Raw genomic sequence first — 23,550 nt, forward strand, 5'->3', positions numbered from 1 at the left:
ATGTATTAAATATATAATAAAAATCTAATTAATTACATCACTAAGAAAAATTATATAAAATTTGGACAATTATATATAATATATATTTACGGGATATTGCTGAAGCAAATAGTGTAAAAGTTTATCATTTTTTTTACTATTTCAAAAATCTTAAAATGGGCCGAGGGTTGTGTATCCCGGTTTTTGACACCAAAATGAACTCTTGACATGACACAAATTTCTAATTATTCACAGTCAAAATGTCGTGAAATTGTTATTTCTAATTTTTGTATATAGAATTAATAGTGGGTCTGTTTTGTGCATATGGTATTCTCTTTGATGCCTCGAGAGCTATAAATTAATTATATGTAATATTTTTTTGAGGTAGTCCTCGAGTTACGACTATTCGATTTAGGAACATAAATCGGTTGTAATCTGTCCTGTTCTGTATCGATCGTAAATCAAATATAGTGCAAATTGTTTAGTACCACTGACGATTGCTAGTTGAAAAGATATTATTTTTGTAAAATTAGACATTCTAAATTTAGATAAGATACTGATTGACAACTTATATTTTTTTTTTGCGAATGGAACGTTTTGCGCGAACACGTGTGTAAGTAGGGATTTTAATACTGGTAATACCGGTATTGTGCCAAAAACCGACCTTCGGTACTACCGGTATTACAAAATGAATTACCATTAGTACCGAAAAAATATGTTTTCTCTCAAATATGTACATTTTATAACTACAAAAAAGACGATTCCCATATTGCTTGAAAGCAGAAGCGAAGAATAAAATAATGCTCAAGAAGTGTTATCGGCATAGGTTATCAATGTAAAAATATATTATGCATTATTTACGTATTCTATTATATTTACATAAACGTTTATAGCTAAAATTTAATTTATGTTACTTTTAACATGAGTAGAAATGAGATATATTTTTCAAAAATATAAACTATTGAGATATTGAGAATAATAATATAGGAATTTCATTGGAATTAAAATTTAGAAAACATTCAGAAGCAATCGATCAAAGACGATGATTTTTTTAATTTATTGTTCCAAAAAACGAAAGATTTGCTATTCATAATCATAATCAAAAATAATAAGTGAAAAAATAAATGGGAGAAAAGGGGTTTTTGTACACAGTCGTCTTATTAAATTTTATTAGTACTCGTAGACAACATAATAAAGGATCAGCGTATAAAGTATTTTTAAAAGTACCTGAATGTAAAGAAGATTGCTTAAAAGCTTCTTATTTTTTGAAGCCGACAGACGTCAGCAACTCAAGTAGAAATTTGCCCTGCTCGTTTATTATACTTCCCAAAAAATATGAAAACGACAATAGTTAGTACATCTTCATTCAATATCTTCAAAGAAAATATTCTGACTCTTGAATCCTTGGATTTTTTCGCAATTTTTTGTTTTCATTCGCATGTATCAACATTTAACAATATATTACTGCATAAACAGCAAAGAGCATTCAGTTCGACTTTGAATGAATGGACATTATTTTTACCGGTAATACTGGTATTGACTTTTTTTCGGTAATACTGTTATTATTGCAATCCCTAGTCCAGAGCGCTTAATTAGAAGTCCTTTTCTGATAAACTTTAAACGCCAACAGACTTAATTTTGACTTTGAAATGAAGACTGACATACACTGCATCTGCTACAGCATAAATGTTGAGAGTTGAGAGAAATGCTACCGGCTATAAGAGACTGCGTAGAACTCAATCATCCGACCTCGTTCAGTGAAATAACACTCGTTAAGTCTGCATGTGATGGAGGGTCATTTATGGATGACATTTTCATAAAAATTAGTGATGATCGCTACAGATGTATTTTTGTCTCATCGGAAACATTACTACTTCGATAGGTTTTCATTGATTTTTTGATTATTCTAATACTTGCAATTTGCAACTTTTACACGTGTTTGCATTCCAATAAATAAAGCAATCGTAGGTTATCAATGTAACTGCTGTAGTAATATTTACTCTAACGCGCCTACGTTTAGTGATACGCGGGTAACCTCCTGCACTCTCGGGTCGCCCTATTATATTATAGTTTCCACATGAGTCATACAAAGACGTTTTGGTGACAATGCAAGATAAATCAACGAGATGCCAACGTGCACCTCGGCACGTGTCTCCAAATGAAAAACATGTGGGCACGATGACTAGGTAACATATGCGCGTTCTAGTGGATAACCCCGAAAAACTGGATCAGAAGGCCAGCACACATCTGAGGTCGCTCGAACCGCAGAAAACGACCCTGCTATTCCTGATCCTTGCTTTTCTGGCTCGAGGCGTCACCCAGTGTCGCGCATACTTGCGTACACTTATTGTCGAATCTGAGGTGATTGACATTTCGCAAAGTTCGAAGGTGTTTTGCGAGGAGCGAATCCGACCTCACTCGTCGATGTGTGTTAATGTTAACAATGCACTTTGGGAAACCTTGGAGTACGCGACGTGTGTCATCAAAAGTTCCATCTTTTGCGGTCAAAATCTGGTGTCATGGTCAGAATTATAAAGGGCTGTAAAGTATTGAATCAAGATTCATATATCAATTACGATGTACAAAAAATTGCACAAAAGTCGGTAAAGAATCGGTATTCTCAAACATCCACCTTTTTAGAAAGATGTCTGTGCGATGCTAATTGTAATGCTTCAAACGTGTGTATGATCTCAGCAACAAGTGTATAGTAGATACTAGATAGTTTATATCACAAAACGCAGCTCATCTATCTCAATACATAAACAAGCATCAGATCAGTAACGGCGTATCCTTTGTGTATGTGCATACACTGCATATTTGTACAATATCGAATTATGCAAATACCACTATGATAAACAAACACATGATACTCTAACACAATATAAACAACTATACTTGGTTATATGCTATTTACACTTTCAAGGGTTCAGAGTGTAATCCACATACAGATCGATATATTTTAAGGACCGTTAGGTTAAACGCCTCGAATTAACCAACTCGACCGGGATTCGAACCATTAACGGCTCGATTACCGCACACAACACCGCCGCTGACGTGATTTCATTCTTCAATGTCATAAATCAAGATTTCGCCTTGAAGCTCACGCTACCACACGAGTGATTCGTGACTTGAGTGTCCAAGGACTCGGGGCGATCAAGGCCGGGGCAAACTGATTAGATCAGATATTGTGCGTCATGTAGCATGTCAAAAAGTGCAGCATCGGATGTACTTGAGGGGTTATCTGGTGGTCTTTGGAGTAGATAAAACGTTGGAGTTGCTTGATGCTGAAGAGAGTATGCAATGTATGTTAACATTACAAACATTCGAGTGTACATGAAACTATGTTGTTCAATATAATCTTTGGCAGTCAAATGGATATTTGAAATCAACTGTGATTACCTGTGCAATTTCATGACGCCGGAGCTTACTGTGCGAGAGTTTTTGATATTAAAAATTAATGCAAACAGATATTGATGGACTTTTTAGCACCAAAATGATTGTTATTATGATTATCATCACATCGAAATATTGAAAAACAGTTTTTTCACAAAACACAATTTTTCAAATTATTTTCGAGTATTTTGCCAAAAATATCAAAAACAAAATCAACTATAGCAAAATACTATGTAATGACATATTTGAAATCATCGCGTGATTTTCTTTGTTGATCAAGTGATGGTTACATTGTAACAAAAATAAACACTATATGCTCATGCTGGTAATCTTAAATGCACAATGGTGACTTATAAACGTTACAATTATTTACTAAATATGTTTTACATATTGTAATTATTGTAAATCATTGATAAATTCAGAAATTGGATAAATCCAGTGGAGTAGTATGGCCAGGGCGCACCAGGACATCGCCTTAGTACTTATTTTTGAAGCAGGACGCCGCCTTGGAACTTTAATTGCAATGGCAAGTACATTCAATAAATATTTAGATATTAAATATTTTGTATACCAAATATTATGGGAATGCAAAAAATATAAATATAGCATAAAAAATCTGAAAAAAATCTGATTCTAACATTTGGCGACTACAACCGTATGACAGTTACTCGCTCAACGATTTATTTTTTCTGGTATGGATATATAATTATTTTTTTGTATAGTTTACACAACTTCTGATTTTAAACCGCAGATGACCGAAATTTATTATTTAAATTATATTTTCACGCAAGAAACAAGCCACTGATAAAATACTTTTATTGATGTAACTCTGTGTTGCGCGAAAATCACGCAGCAAAAAATGACCCGTCGATTAAGTGTTAAATGAATTCTGTTTCAGATTTCAATCTAATATTGTCAAGTGACAAATGAACGCGCACTCTTATTATTGAAATATAGTTACATATATTTTATTTAAATAACAAATTCCATTTTTTTAAATAAGAATGAGTGAAAAACGTAAACAGAATAAAATGGAACATTTTTCATTGAAAGAAATAAAAATCATCAGTAACTGAAAGCGCTAACAGAGAGTGCACCGATGAATCAAATAAAATAAGTTAAATAAATAAACCAAATGGTAAAAAAATAAGCGAATCGAATAAAATTAGTGACTCAAGTGTTATTAATAAAGAATCTGCATCAACTAAAAAATTCTGAAAATTAAGCTTCTAGAAAAAATTTTCAAACCCCATCTTCCTGGCCGATTGTTTGGATTGCAGATATGCGGGAAGAAAAAAATATCTGAGAATAATTAGTACAATTGGAAAAATTGGTTGTATATCCTGTGAATGTGTCTTTAAAAGGAAATTCGAGGGCTTCACAAATAAAATCACTGAGAAAAAAAAGTATCGATTATATGAAATCAAATACACATTTGAGTGCAGATTTTTTTTAAAATCACCTCAACAATAACCAATTAAACAAATAATATATATGTTAAATAATGGTGAAAACGAATCAACTAATAAAATTTTTGGTGTATTACACTAAATTTAAATCCACTAATAAAGTGTTTAAAAACTGTGACATGTAATTCTGCACAGTGTAAATGAGTATTTAGTTGTATAAATTTAATTATAACAGACACGATCCAGTTTACTTATAAAACATATGAAAACCTAAGGACACGAAAACTGACGGAATTTTAATCGTATCGTAGTTAGCCAATCTGATCCGCCAAATAAATTGTTTCTTCATTAAAAAATCTTAGATAGAAAAGTAAAGCCAGTGCCGTAAAAGGGCGAGGGGGAGGCAGACCACCACAGGTGGCACTAACTTGGGGGCGGCATTTTCGCGATGGAAGTGGGCCGTTCGTGTAGTGTGGTTATTAAACTGCGCTAAAAAAATCTAAGAGCTAAATTGAATATGTGAAAACCTATAGATAAAAATATTTTTGGTCAGCTCGAAAATTTGGCCAGTTTCTTAGAAAGTCGAAGTTACCCCAGATGTTCCCCGTTGTTTATTCTAGTCGAGCACGTGCTAAAATAATGAATTTCCTGATAATCACTAACATATTTCATTAAACTTTTTTGCTTTAAAATAATTTAAAAAAGCTCTGCTAATACTAGTGAAAATAAAACTTGACTGGTAAAACACAGTCACTGTAATATACAGTAGTCCCCCCCCCCCTCCCAAATAACCCGGTAAATTAGCTAATAATTTTACGTATAGATCAGATTATTGAATGTGTGAAGCAAAAGAATATTATATTAGCTAACACTTTATTATAACTAATATTCCATAAATTATGAAATAAAACAAATATTGCATCAAATCAATTTATACTTCATGTAATGAATAATCAGTTTCCGAATCGGCAATTATTTCGTGAATATATATATAATATAAATATTTATAACATGTAAGCAACATCTGAGTACAAAAATAGTTTCGTCCTCGTCTCCCGCTTTTAACTCTGGCATACAAAGTGTTAATAAACTAACATTTAAAAAATCAGTATTTTTAATAAAAATGGAGATACATTTTCAGCAACATTAGAACTACGAATCACGTCATTAGATTCCCTATAAAAACACATTATTTTAGATAAAACTGTATGTGACAAACATATGTGTAACACATAATGTCTACATTAATAATATGCGTTTAATTAACTCCTCTTTGTTACATATAGTAAAATAGATTAAAAAATCAAAGACAACCAAATGATAGTACCTTTCAGTTTTTGTCGTGTCTTGTAGATCAAAAATAGGGACTATTATATAATTATAATTTTCATCGACCATTACAGATTAAATTTCTTTCTAGATTTCACTAATCTCACGGATGAATATCGTGATGATTAATTAAAATTGAGCTAGGTCAGTGGTCGGCAAACTTATTGGCCGAAGAGCCAAATATGTACATTACAATGATTTAAAAAAGTTATGAGAGCCAAATCTGTTTTTTAATTTAGTAAACCTTTATTATAATTTTAGTTGATAAACAATAATATGAAAGTAAGGTATCCATAAATTTAAATCATGACAATGACTGACAAACACTTAATGCGAACAAGGTCCTTGGATCTCCTTGGAAAGTTTCAGTATGTCAGGTTTATATGTTGTTGTTTTTAATTTTAGGCATGATTCCAGGTTTTCGTCAATAAGAAGACTTCTCAGTTTACTCTTGATGAAGTTCATGCTTGAAAAGGATTGTTCGCATGAATATGTAGAACCAAAAAGGGAAAGAACAGCAAACGCAAGTTTTTTCAGCTGATCGTAAGAGTCAGGAATACTATTCCAGACGTTGAAAATGATCATGTTTTCATTCTCCAGGTCTTTCAAAGCAGACCACTTGTGTTGTGAACTAAGATCACATTCGTTCTTCTCCAATATTTCCAAATCAATACAAAGACGTTGAAATTTAGAGCTCCATATTTCCTTGCTTTTTAAATCCTGCGTTTATATTTCAAAGTTACCAATGTCAATGCCAAAAGGAGAAAATTTCAACTCAGTTATTGTAACATTAAGAGGATTTTTGACGAATGCTAAGGTCGCTTTGCTGTTTTTAAACATCTGAAACCTGCTTAGAAATGCTTCCCTCGTATTTAAAATTGTTGTTTTGAAATGGTGTTTGTCAATAGAGGAATTATTTTCTTGGCGATGCTTCAGCAGGCTCGGAAAGTGAAACAATGTTTCCCTTTCAAAATCTTGAGCAAAAAGGGATAATTTGTTTTCGAATGAAATGACTTCTTTTAGCATCCAAAAAATTGTGTTTCCTTTCCCCTGTAGTTTACGGTTAAGCTGATTTAGATGAGACGTAACGTCTACCATGAAATGAAAGTTTTGGATCCTGATTGTCTGTAAGTTCTGGATAGTGAACACCCTTCTCAAGGAGAAATGCTTCAATTTCTGGCAATAGCAGAATGATATGAAGCAGAAGATCAGGACATAAGGACACTCGACCAGAATTAGCGCCCGGGCCCGTGGATATTTGTGCCAGAGCCGCACTCAAGGAGCCAAAGAGCCGCATGCGGCTCCGGAGCCGCACTTTGCCGACCCCTGAGCTAGGTCATACATGTTAGTTATTAATAAAATTAGCTAAACAAAAATATCAGGCACAAGCACAAATCCAATGAGAGCTATATACAATATTATATAATACATACAATATATGTAAACGTAGACAGGAATAAAATAAGTGTAAAAAAATGATATATATTTTGTCCTTGGTTAAGAATCTGCCTGAAGACTTCTTGCTTATTGCACCTACTTACATAAATGCCCACACAATTTCGTTTTTTTTTGCTCGACAATGACTGATTTTGGCGGAAATTCTGTTCGCAGTCTATGAATTCGACAATGAACTAAAAATGTGTGTTATTGGAACGCAGCCGTGGCCTAATCTAGAGATTATATCAATTTAGTTTTAATTATTACGATAAAGAGTAAGCGAAAGTGGATATCGATAGTTATTGCAGTTGTTTAAAATTCGTAGAATAAAAATAATAAACTCATTTCCTAGAAATCAAAACCTTATAAATATTTTGATATAATCATTCTCAGACATTCATGACAACTTACTTTTTATTTTTATCTATTAAGGATTATGATTATGAAACTCGACACTAACTTAGATGATTCATTGAACCATTTTTTATTACATCAATTCAATTATAAACAAAGCAAAACTAGATTTGTGTGTCAATGTCAATCGGAATGTCCCAATTTTTGTGTGTCGAGAAATTGCAAAGCTTGCTCCATATTTTTATATGCATGTATTCGCATGCACAATTCAGCCAAATATACAATAGGGTCTTGGGACACGTGAATCATCATTTTATATCGATATGTACCACAATAACGTTTTCAAGCCTACGGCCATAAGTTAATAAACACTGCTGCCACGAAATAACAAGGTCGTCCGATACACACAGCCTCCCCGGTCTACGGCGAGGCCGTTTTTTTTGGTCACTCTTGACCTTTTCCCAGGTTCCGAAGACCTCACTACTATAAAACTTAGATTTTGGCAAGGTTGACTTCACATGGGCATGTGAGAACCGAGTTCCATTAACGCATTTTTAATGGTTTTTAACAATTTTTCATTCAGGACTACGGATCGGCAATTGACCTGACCTGAGCTCGAGCCAGTCTACGACAAGGCCTCGCAGAATTTGAATAACTAGTTAACCTCCAAAATATTTTTTTCGCATCTGCACTAGTCATTTATCTCTCGCCCATTTCGGAGCAGCTAGCGACGTAAAAAAACATTGCACTGATGAATTTCCGCAATTATCTGACCTTTAGAAGGTGTGCTTATGCGCTTTCTATCCTCTGATTATTCCGATAACAAAATTATTATTGTAGAATCAAAAGGTCAAAACTAACAATAATATAATAATGATTATAAAAAACAAAATAAATTATATAAATCACACATGCATGGGCACGCACGTTGAGTCAGATACCAAATAAACTTCTAGAATTACACTGATATAATATAGTCAACACTATATGATCCGATTTGATATTTAAAACTAAAATTAAAAAAATAATATTTAAAATATATATACAACTATCCACATCCCCATTCAATTTTTTTTTAAATAAACGTTTTTACTACCTCAACTCTTTTGTTGCCGAAATTCGATATATCGGCTTTTGTTACTTTGGCGAAAATCGTCAGATATGACGTCATCATTAAAAAATGTGACTAGAGTATTTGTTTCAGAGGTAAATAACATATTTTTGAACATATATTTTTTATTATGATAATATATCAATATTTAGATACTATGTAATCCCAAAGAGACCGGCAGTTATAGGGTTAAATAACCACAGTACACCGGCAAGTATCAGGCTATAGATGATAAGGGGGGGGGGGAACAAATTTCCGGGGACCGTCTCTGGAAAAAATCATAGCAAGAATATATGTATAAAAAAGTAAAAATCGACCTCAAATAATGAATCTGAACCAAACTACAGTTGTTTAAGATGTATTGATCTATTTCAAATATACATAAATTCCTTCAGTCCTTTTTATACATCAAATAAATAAAAGGAGCGGAACATTGCCTACAAAAGCACCCACTTTCTATGTAGTACTTTAACAATAAACATGATTATTCAAAGGGACAGATTGTAGTTTTTTGACGCGGCTCCGTTTGTGTTAAAATTTGTTTGCAAACTATTGTTGACTTTATTGCTTTTTGAACGCTTAAAATATATTAGACATGAGAGAAAATATTCAACGTAAGTAAATTAATAGCAGTAAATTTAGGTATTCGATCTGAAAATTCAGATCGAATACATAAGGAAGAAGCAAAAAAATAACTAAAAATTAACAACAGCACCAGCTGAATTATATAAATGTAATGTTTTTATAGATTGTATTATCGGTAATTTGACAACTGGATTTAATGCAACAAAATAAATAAATAATACATTCAGTTTCATGTGCTTATTCCTAAACGAAAATTTAGAAAAAACAGTCTCGAATCTATCCCGAAAATATTGTTGTAAATATGTCATTTCAGTAAAATCATATCGGAATACATTTTCACCAGTAAATATAAATTATCTGGCAGGTGCTAGTAAAATTATATGATTTCAACTTTTCAATGTGTAGTAATATATACATATATTTACATACTTATCATTATTTATTTACATCCGATGTATAAATGTTACAGCGAATGTTGATTTTTTGGTAAAGTTATATTTTCATTAGTAAAGTCCAAATACATTTTCACCAGTAGATATATGTTTATACTAGGGAAAATATAATTTAACTGATATGCTGCTCTAAAATGTCTATGAAACTCAAGTTGACAGATGCGAAACGTCCATTTGCTGTTCAAACCCAAACTGAACCTAATGAAAGTTCTAAAACTAATTATTGTTTTAAAACTTTTATTAGGTCCAAAATACAAACTAAGCCAACTCTCTCAAGGGAAAATTAGCGGAAGAATAAATACAGACAGATATCGCATCTCACATATTGCTCCATAGTATGTTTGCATTTCGATATTACACTATGTTTTAAAAATATGATAGATATCCTTATCGATATTACTATGGACTTCCAATATAAGATGGCTGATCGTATATTCAAACCGAATTTTTGGTCAATAGTAGAGCGCAAAAAACAATTATCACTTCTCAGAAGTCATAAATTCACGTCAAAAGCAATAAAATCGTGTCGGCGCCGTCGCAGTGGGAACGCTCGGTGTTCCCACTGCGACGGCGCCGACACATTTTTTGCTCTCTTCTATTGGGAAAAATTTATTCGATTTCCATTCGTAATATTGTTATAAAAATTATTTAAATAAACGCTATATAATTGAGCGTTTTCACCGCGATGGCACGATTTTATTGATTTTGACTTGGACTGGAAATTCACTATATGGCAACACTGAGCAGCAGAGAAAATACGACTAAATATGATATTTTTAATAATTTTTAATGCCTAATTAAAATATTTCGCATAAAATATAATTTCAGAAAATATGTAACAACGGTGGCTAATTTTTATATCTATTTGTAGCATGGAAAGGGTTAACTCGTACCTATTATTATTACAAGAAATTATATTACTATGTTAAAAATATATAGAAAAGGTAATTTTTGGCATGGGGCCCGGAATCATTGTTTACCCAGGGCCTAGCTATAGACACCTTCGTTTTGGGATATATTGTTAAGTTAAATATATAGATAATTATTAGCTTCTCTATTCAATTTTACATGCGAAAGAGCGAGAGCTAAAATAAATAACACTCTATCTTTCAAAATATTTACGGAAGTGAATTTTGTGCGTATGCTTATCCTGTTTATATCGAGTTGTTTACTAATAATATAAATGAGGAACTCGTCGGTTGCTTTAGTTGGTAGTACTCGATCATATAGGATGCTAGTATATTTATCTCCTATTACTCGCTTCAGTTTAATAACTATACAGGTAGCTCGTGAAATTGATTGAATAACTACATTAAATATTTTCAATAGAGTAATTATCAATAAAAAACATTTTTTTCATCTCTATTACATCACTCTCAATTCCGATGAAAGTGACAGCCTTGGAAGCATAACGATGTATAATATGTACGACCGGAACTCGTTTCAGTTCCTCCACATCAAACGACAAAAAATCCGATTAAGCCAAAAAACGTGCACTATAATATTAACAACATGTAGTAGAAGAGCCGAAACCGCATTTTGGTATGACGCCGTCTCTTTCGAAGGTCGAGGCCTTGCGTCTGTGAAAAGTGAACGTGCGCGAGTTCACCGTTCGACGGCATTTTTGGCGGTAGTTTACCTTTTAAAGCTCGATATTTATTCGCAACGGAATAACAGCGCTGGTTTATATAAGAGATTCCTAGCCTCATCCCACATGGGTGTTAATTTATAGCCAGGTGAGAATTTGCGGTCGTGTGCGACCTCACCTTCGCCGAGTGGCAAACAGCCCCTGCTAGTAACGTTCATCTCTCGCCAGGGTCAAAGCCCAACGAAGCGTTTTTCAATGGAGCGGCGGAAATGTTTGGGGTTTTCCGGATGACGAGCTCCGAAGAAGGTCAATAAAAGACAGCTGGGAAATTGTATTAGTATGCTGAAATCGTAGCACAATTTCCATACGATTACATTTTTTCAAGTGTTGTCATCAGCTACTTCTTCGAAAATTAGGCAACTTCGATTTTTCGAACGGTCTTGTTACTTATGTCACCGCCTTCAGTATTTGAGCTATGGCAACCATCGCTGCGATGAGTATTTCACTCATTCTGGAGTACCACAGAGATCCAATCTGGGTCCTTTGCTTTTTTAATCTTTATTAACGACATACGTGCGGCAATTCATAACTCGGAATATCAGGTTGTCACATAAGTCTTTGTGTTTTTTCTTACATTTTATAAATTAACGATAATTTTACTATTCTTTCAGTGTTTGTTAACAGTAACATATTATTTAGTAACGAGATATTTTCAATCCTAAATCAACAATGGCGGTGAAGAAACATTAATCGCAGTTAAGCTACATATATTATGCTTTATGAGTTTCAACTCGGGCATAATGCGACAATAGCAGTTAAAAACATATGTAATGCAATGGGCAGAGATGCCATTAAATTTATAAAGTGTCAAATGTGGTTAAAAAAAATTCGTTCTAAGAATATTGCCAATAAATATTGTTAGTGAGGATATTAGGGCTGCTATCAAAGCAGGTACGAGATTAACGATACAGAAGGAAGCACAAAAGCTCAACGTGTCGCTTACATCAGTTCACATACATTTAAAAAATAAGAAAGAAATTAATTTGAAGAATATGAGTATCTCATAAATCGTCTGAAGAAAATCTCGCACAGCGAAAAAATGATTCTATAACAAAAAAAAAATATTTTTGAATCAAATTGTTACTGTAGATGACAACCCTTTATTGTAACACTCGATGTAAAAGGCAGTGGTTGAACGTCAATCAACCCCTAGAACAGGATTACACCACAATAAGATAATGTAATGCAATTGGTGTGATATATAATTTAGTAAAAGTATTAAACGTTTTAATTTTTAACTTACTTAACCCACACCTTATGAGGGAAAACCTGATATTTATGCTGCTGATGACCTACGCACAAATTCGGAATTACTCTCTTTACAGAAAGACTTGGAGTCACTGTGGAGGTGGTAATGTCTATGCACATCGCCAAAGTTTGCGATAAGGCGTTGGAAGATGCTTGGCTTCGTATGCAGAGCGCGTGTAACTTAAATATTTTTTGTCGATTCGCGTTCTGTATGATACGCTAATTCGTAGCGTCCTCGAATATGGCTCCACTGTCTAACATTTGGGTGAAGCGAAAAATGAATTCAAAGGAAATTTATGAGATATCTCTGCAAGAGAACGTATTCGTATCTTAGTATATTTTTTAAAAGCATTAGGATACAATTCATTGCGTCTGCCAAATTAAGCACTTTTTAAAGTTGCTTAGGGGCGGTGTCGATAACACATCAATGCTCGGTGACTTTAGTCTGCGAGCTTTAGAGTGTCCTAGAGAGTCGCGATCGCGTTCTTTATTCTTCTCCATTTTGGCTAGAACGTCAGCGTTTGAGAACGCTTCTCCTGCACGAGTCATTATGTTTTCGGCGATAGCTATGATGAGCTTGGAAAAAATATGTAGGATGATGCTCATCTATTTTAGGTGTGCATCATAACACTTATTTTCAATTATTATTCTTTGTATAACGGCGATCATGGCGCATTGGTAAAATTTGTCAAGTCATGATGGTCAAATTTATAATATAAAAAACTAATGCGTTGTTTGAATGGTTGATTGTACGACAATAATAAGTATTGATTTGCAGTAAATTCGTGATCACGATCAATAATAGACAGTTTGAAGAAAATTAGTGAAGCTCTAGAATTGAGTCCATTCACTGGTAAATAAAATAATTATGACAAGTCATTAATAATTATTTAAAAAAAATCTATAAATATAAGATTGTCGCGACCACCAATAATCGTTGCAACGATTTGATTTATGACCATTAACAAACCATTAATACAAAAATCTGACTTAAAGTATAAATTATTTCACTGAAATTAAAAGTTTTTGCCATAAAAAAAATGTTAAATTGTCTAATTTTACATATAATATTTGTGGTAAAAAAGTATAAATTTAAAAGTACTAATCAATCTGTAAATACTAAGGTAAACAATAAAGAAATTATAACACATGTTAATAACATTTGTAACTGTTGTGATAGAGTTGATGTGACATTAAAAATACCCTAAAGGCGCAATTTGCAATTTTGAGTGAAAAGTGTCAAATAATGACAAAATCGGTCTAATTTTAAACACATCACTTTCACAATTTTGCAATAAAACGTATGATTTATCACTGATGACAAAAACAAATATACGCAGAATTCATTGCTGACCTCGAGCAAATAAAACATTTTTTTAAATTGAATTAAATACTGATAATTTTACCAAATACAAGTATTATAAGACAAAGCTTATTATCGGTGTTAAGAGAAGACATTTTTATGGTTTTAAAAATAAAGTAAAAGGGGTGATAAGCTATAGTCTTGACAACTGTGCCTCGAGAACAACAAACCAATACTGCCCTGTGTATTTACACATACCGGTGCATCCCTTACGGCGAACGATCAACCACAAGGCAGAAATTTATTGTGCACTATTGAAAATAAATAGACTCAAGGTTGTTTTGTTTTAATATAGTTCAACTTGCGAGCACACGAAAATATATTATCACAACAACTACTTATAATATAGATTTCCCTTCCGGGAAAATTCCGGTTCGCAGCCCTACGCCACTCATGACACGTGTTTCTATCGAACAACATATTATATTCACGGACATCATAATTAACCATTATGTTTATCAAATTTATAACATGAACAACAAAAACATCTCGTCTCCGTCAGGAAGAAATGGGACAGCGTTAAATGAGCTAATAAGCGAGCACGTGTTTTTGTCTCACATAAATACATATGGATTGTATAATTAACCTCGTGAGATAACAAAACCTTGATTAGTAAGCTCCGGTAGATCATTATAATTTTGACCATGGATGTTCACGGCCGTTTTAATCTGACGCTCGAACGTATGCAAAAGAGCTGACGTAGTATTATGTACTGGCGTAAGGTGTGCATGTGTGATACTTTTCCACTGGTCGCGAAAATGGCGAACCGTAAGTGAAAACGCCTTGGTTCTATTGCGGCCGTCGTGACGGGGAAGGTCGGCGTTTGTGTATGGTATACAGTAAAGAATAATGAATCGTTAGAGGTCGATTGTTAAAATATTTTACTATGATAAAATCTGATTTTTAAAATATGATGAAATATTAAGTGAGTCACTAATTTTGCGTAAGATGACTCGACGCACATTACCTTATTCTTCCACTTAGCTATGATAAATATAATCAACACGTATGAAGTTAGTCGTGAATTATTTATTGTAACAACAACAACAACAAAATTAGAAATGTATTGATAAATTATGTCATTCGACTTAGCTCTAGTTAAAAAATCACAACAGATTGCAACATCTTAGTACAAAAAAAATCGCTTTTAACTGACACGCGTCGCGTAACAAAGATACCCGTCTCTGGCATATAAAATGTTAATACACTTTTTTTAAATTACTAATCGGTATTTTTAATGAAAATGGATACACGTTTTCAGCAACATTAAAACTACAAATCATGCCATTAAATTCCATATAAAAAATATTTTTCTTGAATTAACCGTATGTGATAAACGCGCAAAAAAATAAATATATGTGTAACAAGTATTGCCTATGTAATTAATATTAAATTAATTAACTCCTCTTTATTACATATAAAATATATAAAAAAATCAAAATCAACTAGCACGATAGATGAGTGGTATAAGTCGGTGACTATTACCTGAAAGACATGGGTTCAATTCAAGTGCTTTTCAATTTCTATCATATCTGATAGATCGGAATTAAGAACTATTATAATTTATATATAATTATAGTATACATCGATCATCACAGATTTTCCTAGGTTTTCCTAATCTCACGGATGAACATCATGATGATTACATGATATTCATACATATTCATATACGTACATATTAGTTATTAAAAAAATATAATAATTAGCAATACAAAAATCAGGCACAAGCACAAGTCAATGAAACCAATTAGAGCTATATATTATACACATTCAACTCTTTTTTTACACTTTAAATAACACGGTCCAAGATCTTCACTATATTTTTACACGAATTATTTGTTCTAACACGATTACCAAAAAATACAATTTGCGTAAAGGTTTTGGTCTGAACGAAGCAACTATTAGACATACGAAGCAACAATTAAAAATAATGAAGATTCCACCCGAAAATCAGTAATTTCTGGATCTGAAATAGCTTCCAAAAAGTCATTGAATAGTCGAAATGTTATCTTAGAGAAGATGGAAAATTTTTTACTATTGTATTATTTTTCCTTAATTAAAATACGTACGTATATATAATATTTTAATAAAAATATTTTTAGAATTTATTTATTTGGTTACTGCTATTACAATGTTGTTATTTTTTTCAAATAACACGGTTTTTTAAATTTTGGGAACCAATCTTCGATTTTTATATGTATTCTATAACTTTTATACACGGTTTTTTATGGAACGTATCCACCGTGTAAAAATGAGTTGGGTGTAATACATACAACACATATACATGTAGAGAGATTTGATATTAATATGAATAAAATAAGAGTAAGAAAAAGTAATATTTTGTCCTTGGTAGAGAATCTGTCTGAAGACTTTTTCACGCACATTTTCTACTCGAGAATAACACTTCATTGAGCATATGAAATATAGGTACAATAGTTAACATACTATTGAAAATAGTTCTTTTTTATATCTACATTTATATACTAATATACCTAAAAATCTGGATAAATTAGTGTTTTTCGATTTGTATCGTATCTGTTAGATCGGAATTAGTGACTATTATATAATTATTATTCCGATCAATCATCATAGATCAGGTTTTCCTAGATTTTCCTCTTCTCTCGGGTGAATAATTAAAATGAAATCGAGCTAGGTCGTGCATAATGACACACATTTTTCGTAAGCTGTAATAATACCACTAATTTACAAACTTATATTGCAGACCGGTGTATCTCTACTTAGTAGTTTTTGATTGTGTTGACCCTGTAGCGACTAAAAATTTCCCATTTAATTATTTATATTATTAGTCTTATTGAATGCTTTTGCTACACCGTAACATATTTCTCTATATTTATTTAGATTTGTGCCTACTATTTCTTATATAATTACTCTAGTTATTTTTTTACATTTTACATATATCTATTGTTTTAAAAGTTTATCTTTGATTTTATCAAATACAATAATATTCGGGCAGTAAATATTTAAGACTAAAAAATACATTTTAAATTTAATTTTATTAACAATGTATGGATAATAAATATACAATAGAAACATTATGATTAATTTAAACTACCTGTGTATTTTTTCTATTGTGAAACTAGAATGACACTCTTTTCCATTTTTTTTAATATTATTTTTGTTGCCTGTTGTGTGCAAATACTATTAATTTTTACTTATCTTTATAACGACGAAATGTCGAATTAGTATAAAGCCGTTAATACTATTAGTTATTGCAACTACGATTAATAAATTAATATTGGAATATTTATATGTAATATAACAAACATACATATCACAGATATAATAAATAATATTGCTATAAAAATAAAAAAGAACATAAAATGTAATACAAATGCAGGTAAAAATTTAGCAATAGTAATCTCAAGAAAGCAATTAGTTCCTGCCATAAATATCCTTTTAACGTGACGTTATTTTCGCACCAAGGTTAAAATAACTTTCCAGTATTACATATACATTTATATAACCATTATTAGTATTTTTCGCTCACACCTTGACACATGCACCAAAAGGTTAAAAAGGTTAGCGTTAAGGGATGATAAGAATTTATGCGATTACGTCAATTGGAACTATAACATAATTCTACTGCATAGATACCGATATTTTCGAGCGCATTCTATTATCTATTAATTATTTACTCGCTTTACCTATAACTAGCTATTTGTGTCACAGTATGACCTATACGATAAACTACGTTTAAATAAAGCAATAAATAATCCAATACTTTTATATAGTAAAATAAACGCTGACCTTGTGTTTACTTTTTTTGCGATGGTCGTAAACACAGATACGTAATTTGTGTCAAAAGCACGATTTCGTATCTTTATTATTTCTATGAAACGTCGATGTTTTAAAGGGTACTTTTTAACGCTCCAATGTAATAATTATTGTTACATCATTGTGTTAAATTGTAGTGAAAGGATTCCTTTTTCAAACAATGGCCTTTTAGCAGACGCCGCCGCCTAAAAAGGCGATCTGAGATAAGACAACTTTTTTTAACGTTTTTATCCTTTCTTTTTCCAGGTAATCACCCGAAAAGAGAGCGGAATTAGGGGCTATTGTATAGGGTTTGTGCAAGCTTTCGACAAGCAATGGAATTTGGGTCTTTCGGACGTCATTGAAGTTTGGACCAGGAGGAGAAAGAATAAAGTTATACCCAACATTGGTAAGTTTTTTAACACGATTTTCGATATAAACACACTTACAAATAGTTCTATAATATGTTCTTTTCGTGTCAGATTCGTCAACGCATTTTTGCTTTAAAACATTCCAACTATTATTTGCCTCATTGTGAATTATTTAATGTATGGTAAAACGAAAAATAAAAAAGAAGATATTTTCAGAAATATGTTCATAGTTATTTTTGCAAATTATGCTACTTTTAACATAAGTTGCTTTATATATTTATATTTGTTATTCGGGAAGATTTTATTCTATTTTGAATTTTTCACCTGCTAAATAAATCGATAGATTAATAAGAATATGATATACATACTTAATCATAATAAATCTCATGTCTTTGTATTGATAATTAGTATAATAAATAGGTTTTTGCGTTATCAGAACACACTTTTTTTGCTTTGACAGTAATAGAATTAATAAACGTTAAACTACGAATCGCTTACTAATGAAATAAAAATAAATGCTACTGAACAACTATAAGCAGGTTAAATATTAGCGGCAAAATTTCTGAAAAGCTTTAAGATATGTTAGGGATAGATGTGCGTAAGATGGTAGACAAATGGTGACGGGATGTAAGTTGTAAAAAAATAGCTAGAGACATAAAGTATAATATGATATTATGTCTGGCTCTACTAATTTTTTTTAGTAAAAATATAAAAGGATAAATAAATATGTTACAGTAAATACGCGGTTTTTTATGAAGTTAAAATGACAAAACGCTCATTTTTTGCACACATTATTCAATAGTCTGTGGCTTATATCTGAAAGACTTGGGTTCGAATTCCTTATGAACCTTTGTGTATTTGAATTTTAGTAATATTTATATAATTATAATTCCAATGGATCATTACAGATTAGGTTTTCTTAGATTTTCCTAATCTCGCGGATGAATATCATGATGATTGATTCAAATCGAGCTATTGAGTATGATCTATCGAACAAATAATAATGAGCTATAACTCATACAAAATATAATATATGTATAAAATAAAAACCCAGCATTATATATTTTACTGTACACGGTATTCAATGTGTTAAGTAGCTACGTTACTTTTTTAACCCAATCAACCGAATAGATATTAAAACTCTAAATTTTCATTTACTTGGCTCATTTTCCAGCATTGATTAAGTAAATTTTAATAAGCATTTTTGTGTAATAGGGGTTTTTCCAGTATTTTGGTCAGTTTGAGCCATTTACATTTCTTGAAATATTTTAATAATTGCAAACAACAAATTATGGTTTACCTGTTGATTCAATATCTATTAAAGCAGATGAACATACTCAAGAAACGCTTCATATAATTCTATAATAGCTAAGAATTCGATTAAATCTATGAAAAGTCAAACATAGAGAGCCCTGAAATAATTCAAGGCAGCAGGAGAACTGTAACTAAACTTAGAATTAGACTTTTTATAGATAGTAATCTATTTATACTAATAATCATATGTTAGCTTTAAGCGTCAAGCGGTTGTAAAATATAGTTAAGATAGACTATTTTTTAATATTGTTTTATGTTTGTCATTAGAACACCTCTTCCTGAAGGAATCTACAATAAAGCCCGAGATATTGGCAAAGGTGCCAAAAGTTCAAGTGACACCAGCCGGCAAAGGCGTGGAAAGGTGCGAGAAGCACGTGCCTCAATTGCTGATGCGAGGAGAGCACGTCGTGCTCATAAACATATTGGAATCCACATGATAAGATCTGATAAATAATTTATAGACTATCGATCGAACATTAAGGACGTGATTGTATTATATTTGTATATTTTTAAAATAAATTTAGAGTAATAATAAAAAAAAAAACCTTTTTCGTTGTACTCCGTCCCTCTGATGTATTGGACGGACTCTCTCGATACGAACTGAAAAATAAAAATAATACAGATTATAGCGATTTGATAACGAAGAGCATCAATGACCTTATCTGTTGTTCTCTAACCGCGTTTGGCACATGTATGCGTTAGTATTTTCTCCCGGTTACCGGTTATACAACCGACCGCGTGAAAGTAAATCGACGGATTGGCGAAAATGCCACAGCGAAAAACTGGTTTCATCATCGTAAAACACATGTATACAAATTTGTTTTTTGTTTGTTTTTGTTTTGTTATAATTCTTGCGAAAACGGTGTACAAATGGTGCTAAGCCGGTTTAATAAGTCCATTGTTAGGGTAGGCCCAGATGAATAACGATATGTGTAATAATTAAACCATGCTAGATGAGTAAGTGACGAGATCGCACAAGCATGTGCTTATTAATCCCTGTGACCCAGTTTCTGCCTATCGATGGTATAATTATTATTTTGTGCAATGTTATTTAATTTTGATTATGACAGTATTGTTTATAGTCGACTAATGTTGATAACGATAAATAATAATTATATTTATGTATTTACAATAAGTAATAGCTTAAAAACAAATTATATGCATTCCGATTAATCTATAAAATGTTTTAGAAAAATTATACTTCATACTTTGTAATCGGACTACTATTAAAAATGGTACCTATATTTAATCAAGAACCTGATTCGGTAAACAACAAACAATGATACGAAACGTCTGTCTAGTATTTCAACAAATTTAATAAATATATCTACATATTTAATATAAACAAATATGACACAATCAACAATATCGCGACAGTGACACCTGATACATTCAAAACACAAAAACAACGACACGTGTCAATACTATGTATTTTACCAGCTTTTGGCTGATCCTATTTAGAATGTTCTGTAATAAACTATTAACAACAATCCAATATTATTTTGTCAAATCAGCGATACATAAATACGGTTAAAATTAGAGTTATTTTATCTTTATGGTAATCCACATCTGTTGCTCAGTAAAAAAATTATTACTTGTCAGACGTTTATGAGCAATGCTACTAGAGACTGACAGTAGAGTTTCAAAATATTAATTATTTTTAACTATTCTAATATTCAGTAGTGAACGAAAAAATAATCGAATCTATTCGTAAAGTTACGAAGAATCGAAAAATACAGGTTCATACAGACTTATTTATATGTTATGAAAAGCAATAATAAGTATCAATACTATTTATGTTAAACTTTAAATCAGATAATAAAATCAATACATTGAATAGTCCACAGCAGCATAATTAATTTCTGTAATTTCTGCCATTAGAAAGTGTTTTTTTCCTGTTATTTTGATTTTATAGATAACATAAGAATAATAAATTAATTTGCAGAACAAAAAAGGCATGATTGCACTATAGCTAATACAGCGATACATCGAATAGATGACTACCTGCGTTGTTGTAATATACAAACACTTAGTGTTTTTAGAGTTATTCGGTATTTGGTGTTCCTATAGATTCAAAATACGAATAGTTAGACAAATATTTAAAAAACGAGGGATTATATTCGTTATTCGAATATTAGGATTAGAGTCTTAACTGTCAGTGATTCACTAGCTGGCATAAATAAAGGCTAAAATAGCGTAGTCTCTGAGGTGAGGACTGATAATTTTATTATTAAAAACCGACCCCATCTGTAAATCAATATAGCATGTTATTTGTAAGCCGTAATTATAGTTTAAATTATTAAATTAAATACCACTGATTTACATAGTTTTTAAGTCTGGTCTTTCACCACTTAATTGTAGGTGTTGATTATGTTTACCCCGTTGTAACGCATTGGGCTCACGCTTGTCAAGTTTCAACGGAAAATTAAAAAATTCTAAAATTTATAATTATCAGAAATATATATTTTGCGTGTGACTTTAACTTAGTGATTTCTAAATTGTATGCTTGATTTTTATTAATATAAGCTAATAACTAAGCCCGGAAAAAGGGGGGAAGGGTACGTTAGTACGCTATTTTTTATTTTATTTTATTATATTTAATCTTACGTTGTAACCTGACAGACGTAAGCCCAATTTGTTACAACGGAGTAAATCTGCAAAAAAGCATAAAACTAAAGAAATGTTGTTTAAAAGATAATATTTAGGAGTATTTTTTTAAAAACATCTCAAAAATAAAAACAAGCTTAAAGATACAGAAAATGACGATACAATATACTGTGGTAGCTCGCGGATTAAAGTTAACACGTTATTGTCTTTTGTTCTTCATATTTTCCTGGAAAATTAAATATATTTTTTTTATTAAATCTTCCTTTATAACCTGACAAGTTTAAGCCCAATGCGTTACAACGGGGTGAATCTGTTCTAACTGAGTGAGTCAGTTAGATTGACCACCGGACTGAAAGTCTGGGAATCGGTGACATCTATATTAATAATTATAAATTATTATGTGTAATATAATTTATAACCAATAGATGTCACTGCAGCTATAGCGTATTTTTTATAAATAAAAATTCGAGAGCCGCTGCTGAGGCTCGAACCCGCAACTTCAAAGTTACTAGTCTGATACGTTACGGACTACGCTATTCCGTCGTTTTTTCATGTTTTTACTTACTAATATTTTATGAAGTATTGTATTTAAACACTTGATTCTGGACATATATAATCGTTATTTGTGTTAAAATATGTCTCTCGCTATTTTTGGGTATATTTTAGAATAGAAAGATATGTATGGCACAAAATATTTTGGTATATTCGCAATTTGTAATAACTAAGATTGTTGAGTCATAGTTATAAAAAATCAACTGAACTTTTTTTTCCTTATAAAAAAATTTACTTTTTAGATTTGCCGGACAGCAGTAAGGTAGGATTTCTTTAAATAATATAATATTATAAGTTTTTTACTTAAAATAAATATAAAAAGTATAGCAGCTTAATAGTTAAATAGACGTGACAATTTTTAATGTTTATTGATTTTTTTTAAATATTAGCCTACCTTTTTTACAATTTGAAAATCGTTGTCATTAATTTTTATTGCTGTCAATCAAGTTGGATTTAACCATTTAAACGCCAGCAACTTTTTAGTGAGTCACCTGTTATTTCTCTTCACGCGTCAATACTTCTTTCTAAAAATAAATATAAAATACTTGGTTTACTGATAAATCTAGCTAGTACAATAATATTTAATCATTTAAAAAAATGTAAATAATTGGTTAACATGTTTTA

At 31.5% G+C, this 23,550-nt stretch overlaps 2 protein-coding genes and 2 long non-coding RNA genes across 5 annotated transcripts in view; 3 read left to right on the top strand and 1 right to left on the bottom strand.

Moving 5' to 3' along the window:
• The window catches only part of Lsm11 (U6 snRNA-associated Sm-like protein LSm11), a 31,556-nt gene extending 11,245 nt beyond the window's left edge, over positions 1-20,311 (top strand). Inside the window, exons 3-4 of the mRNA XM_088185134.1 lie at positions 18,350-18,491; positions 20,035-20,311. Coding sequence (XP_088041260.1) covers positions 18,350-18,491; positions 20,035-20,204 — 312 coding nt within the window. The 3' untranslated portion in view covers positions 20,205-20,311. The remainder of the gene's footprint in view (positions 1-18,349; positions 18,492-20,034) is intronic.
• Positions 1-23,550, bottom strand: part of Eip74EF (Ecdysone-induced protein E74) — a 300,923-nt gene that overhangs the window by 220,701 nt on the left and 56,672 nt on the right. For both annotated transcript variants that reach the window (XM_088185117.1, XM_088185115.1), the window contains exon 2: positions 20,313-20,367. The gene's annotated coding sequence lies outside the window, so the exon portion shown is untranslated. The remainder of the gene's footprint in view (positions 1-20,312; positions 20,368-23,550) is intronic.
• Positions 1-23,550, top strand: part of LOC148236158 (uncharacterized) — a 502,848-nt gene that overhangs the window by 67,798 nt on the left and 411,500 nt on the right. The window lies entirely within an intron of this gene.
• Positions 553-8,322, top strand: LOC148236160 (uncharacterized). The gene is made up of 2 exons (XR_015809451.1): positions 553-6,254; positions 7,446-8,322. It is a non-coding gene; the product is annotated as an uncharacterized LOC148236160 (long non-coding RNA).

The sequence above is a fragment of the Plectrocnemia conspersa genome, unplaced genomic scaffold, assembly GCF_051122295.1.
Source record: "Plectrocnemia conspersa isolate PC_06_02 unplaced genomic scaffold, ASM5112229v1 ptg000004l, whole genome shotgun sequence".
Lineage (NCBI taxonomy): Eukaryota > Metazoa > Arthropoda > Insecta > Trichoptera > Polycentropodidae > Plectrocnemia > Plectrocnemia conspersa.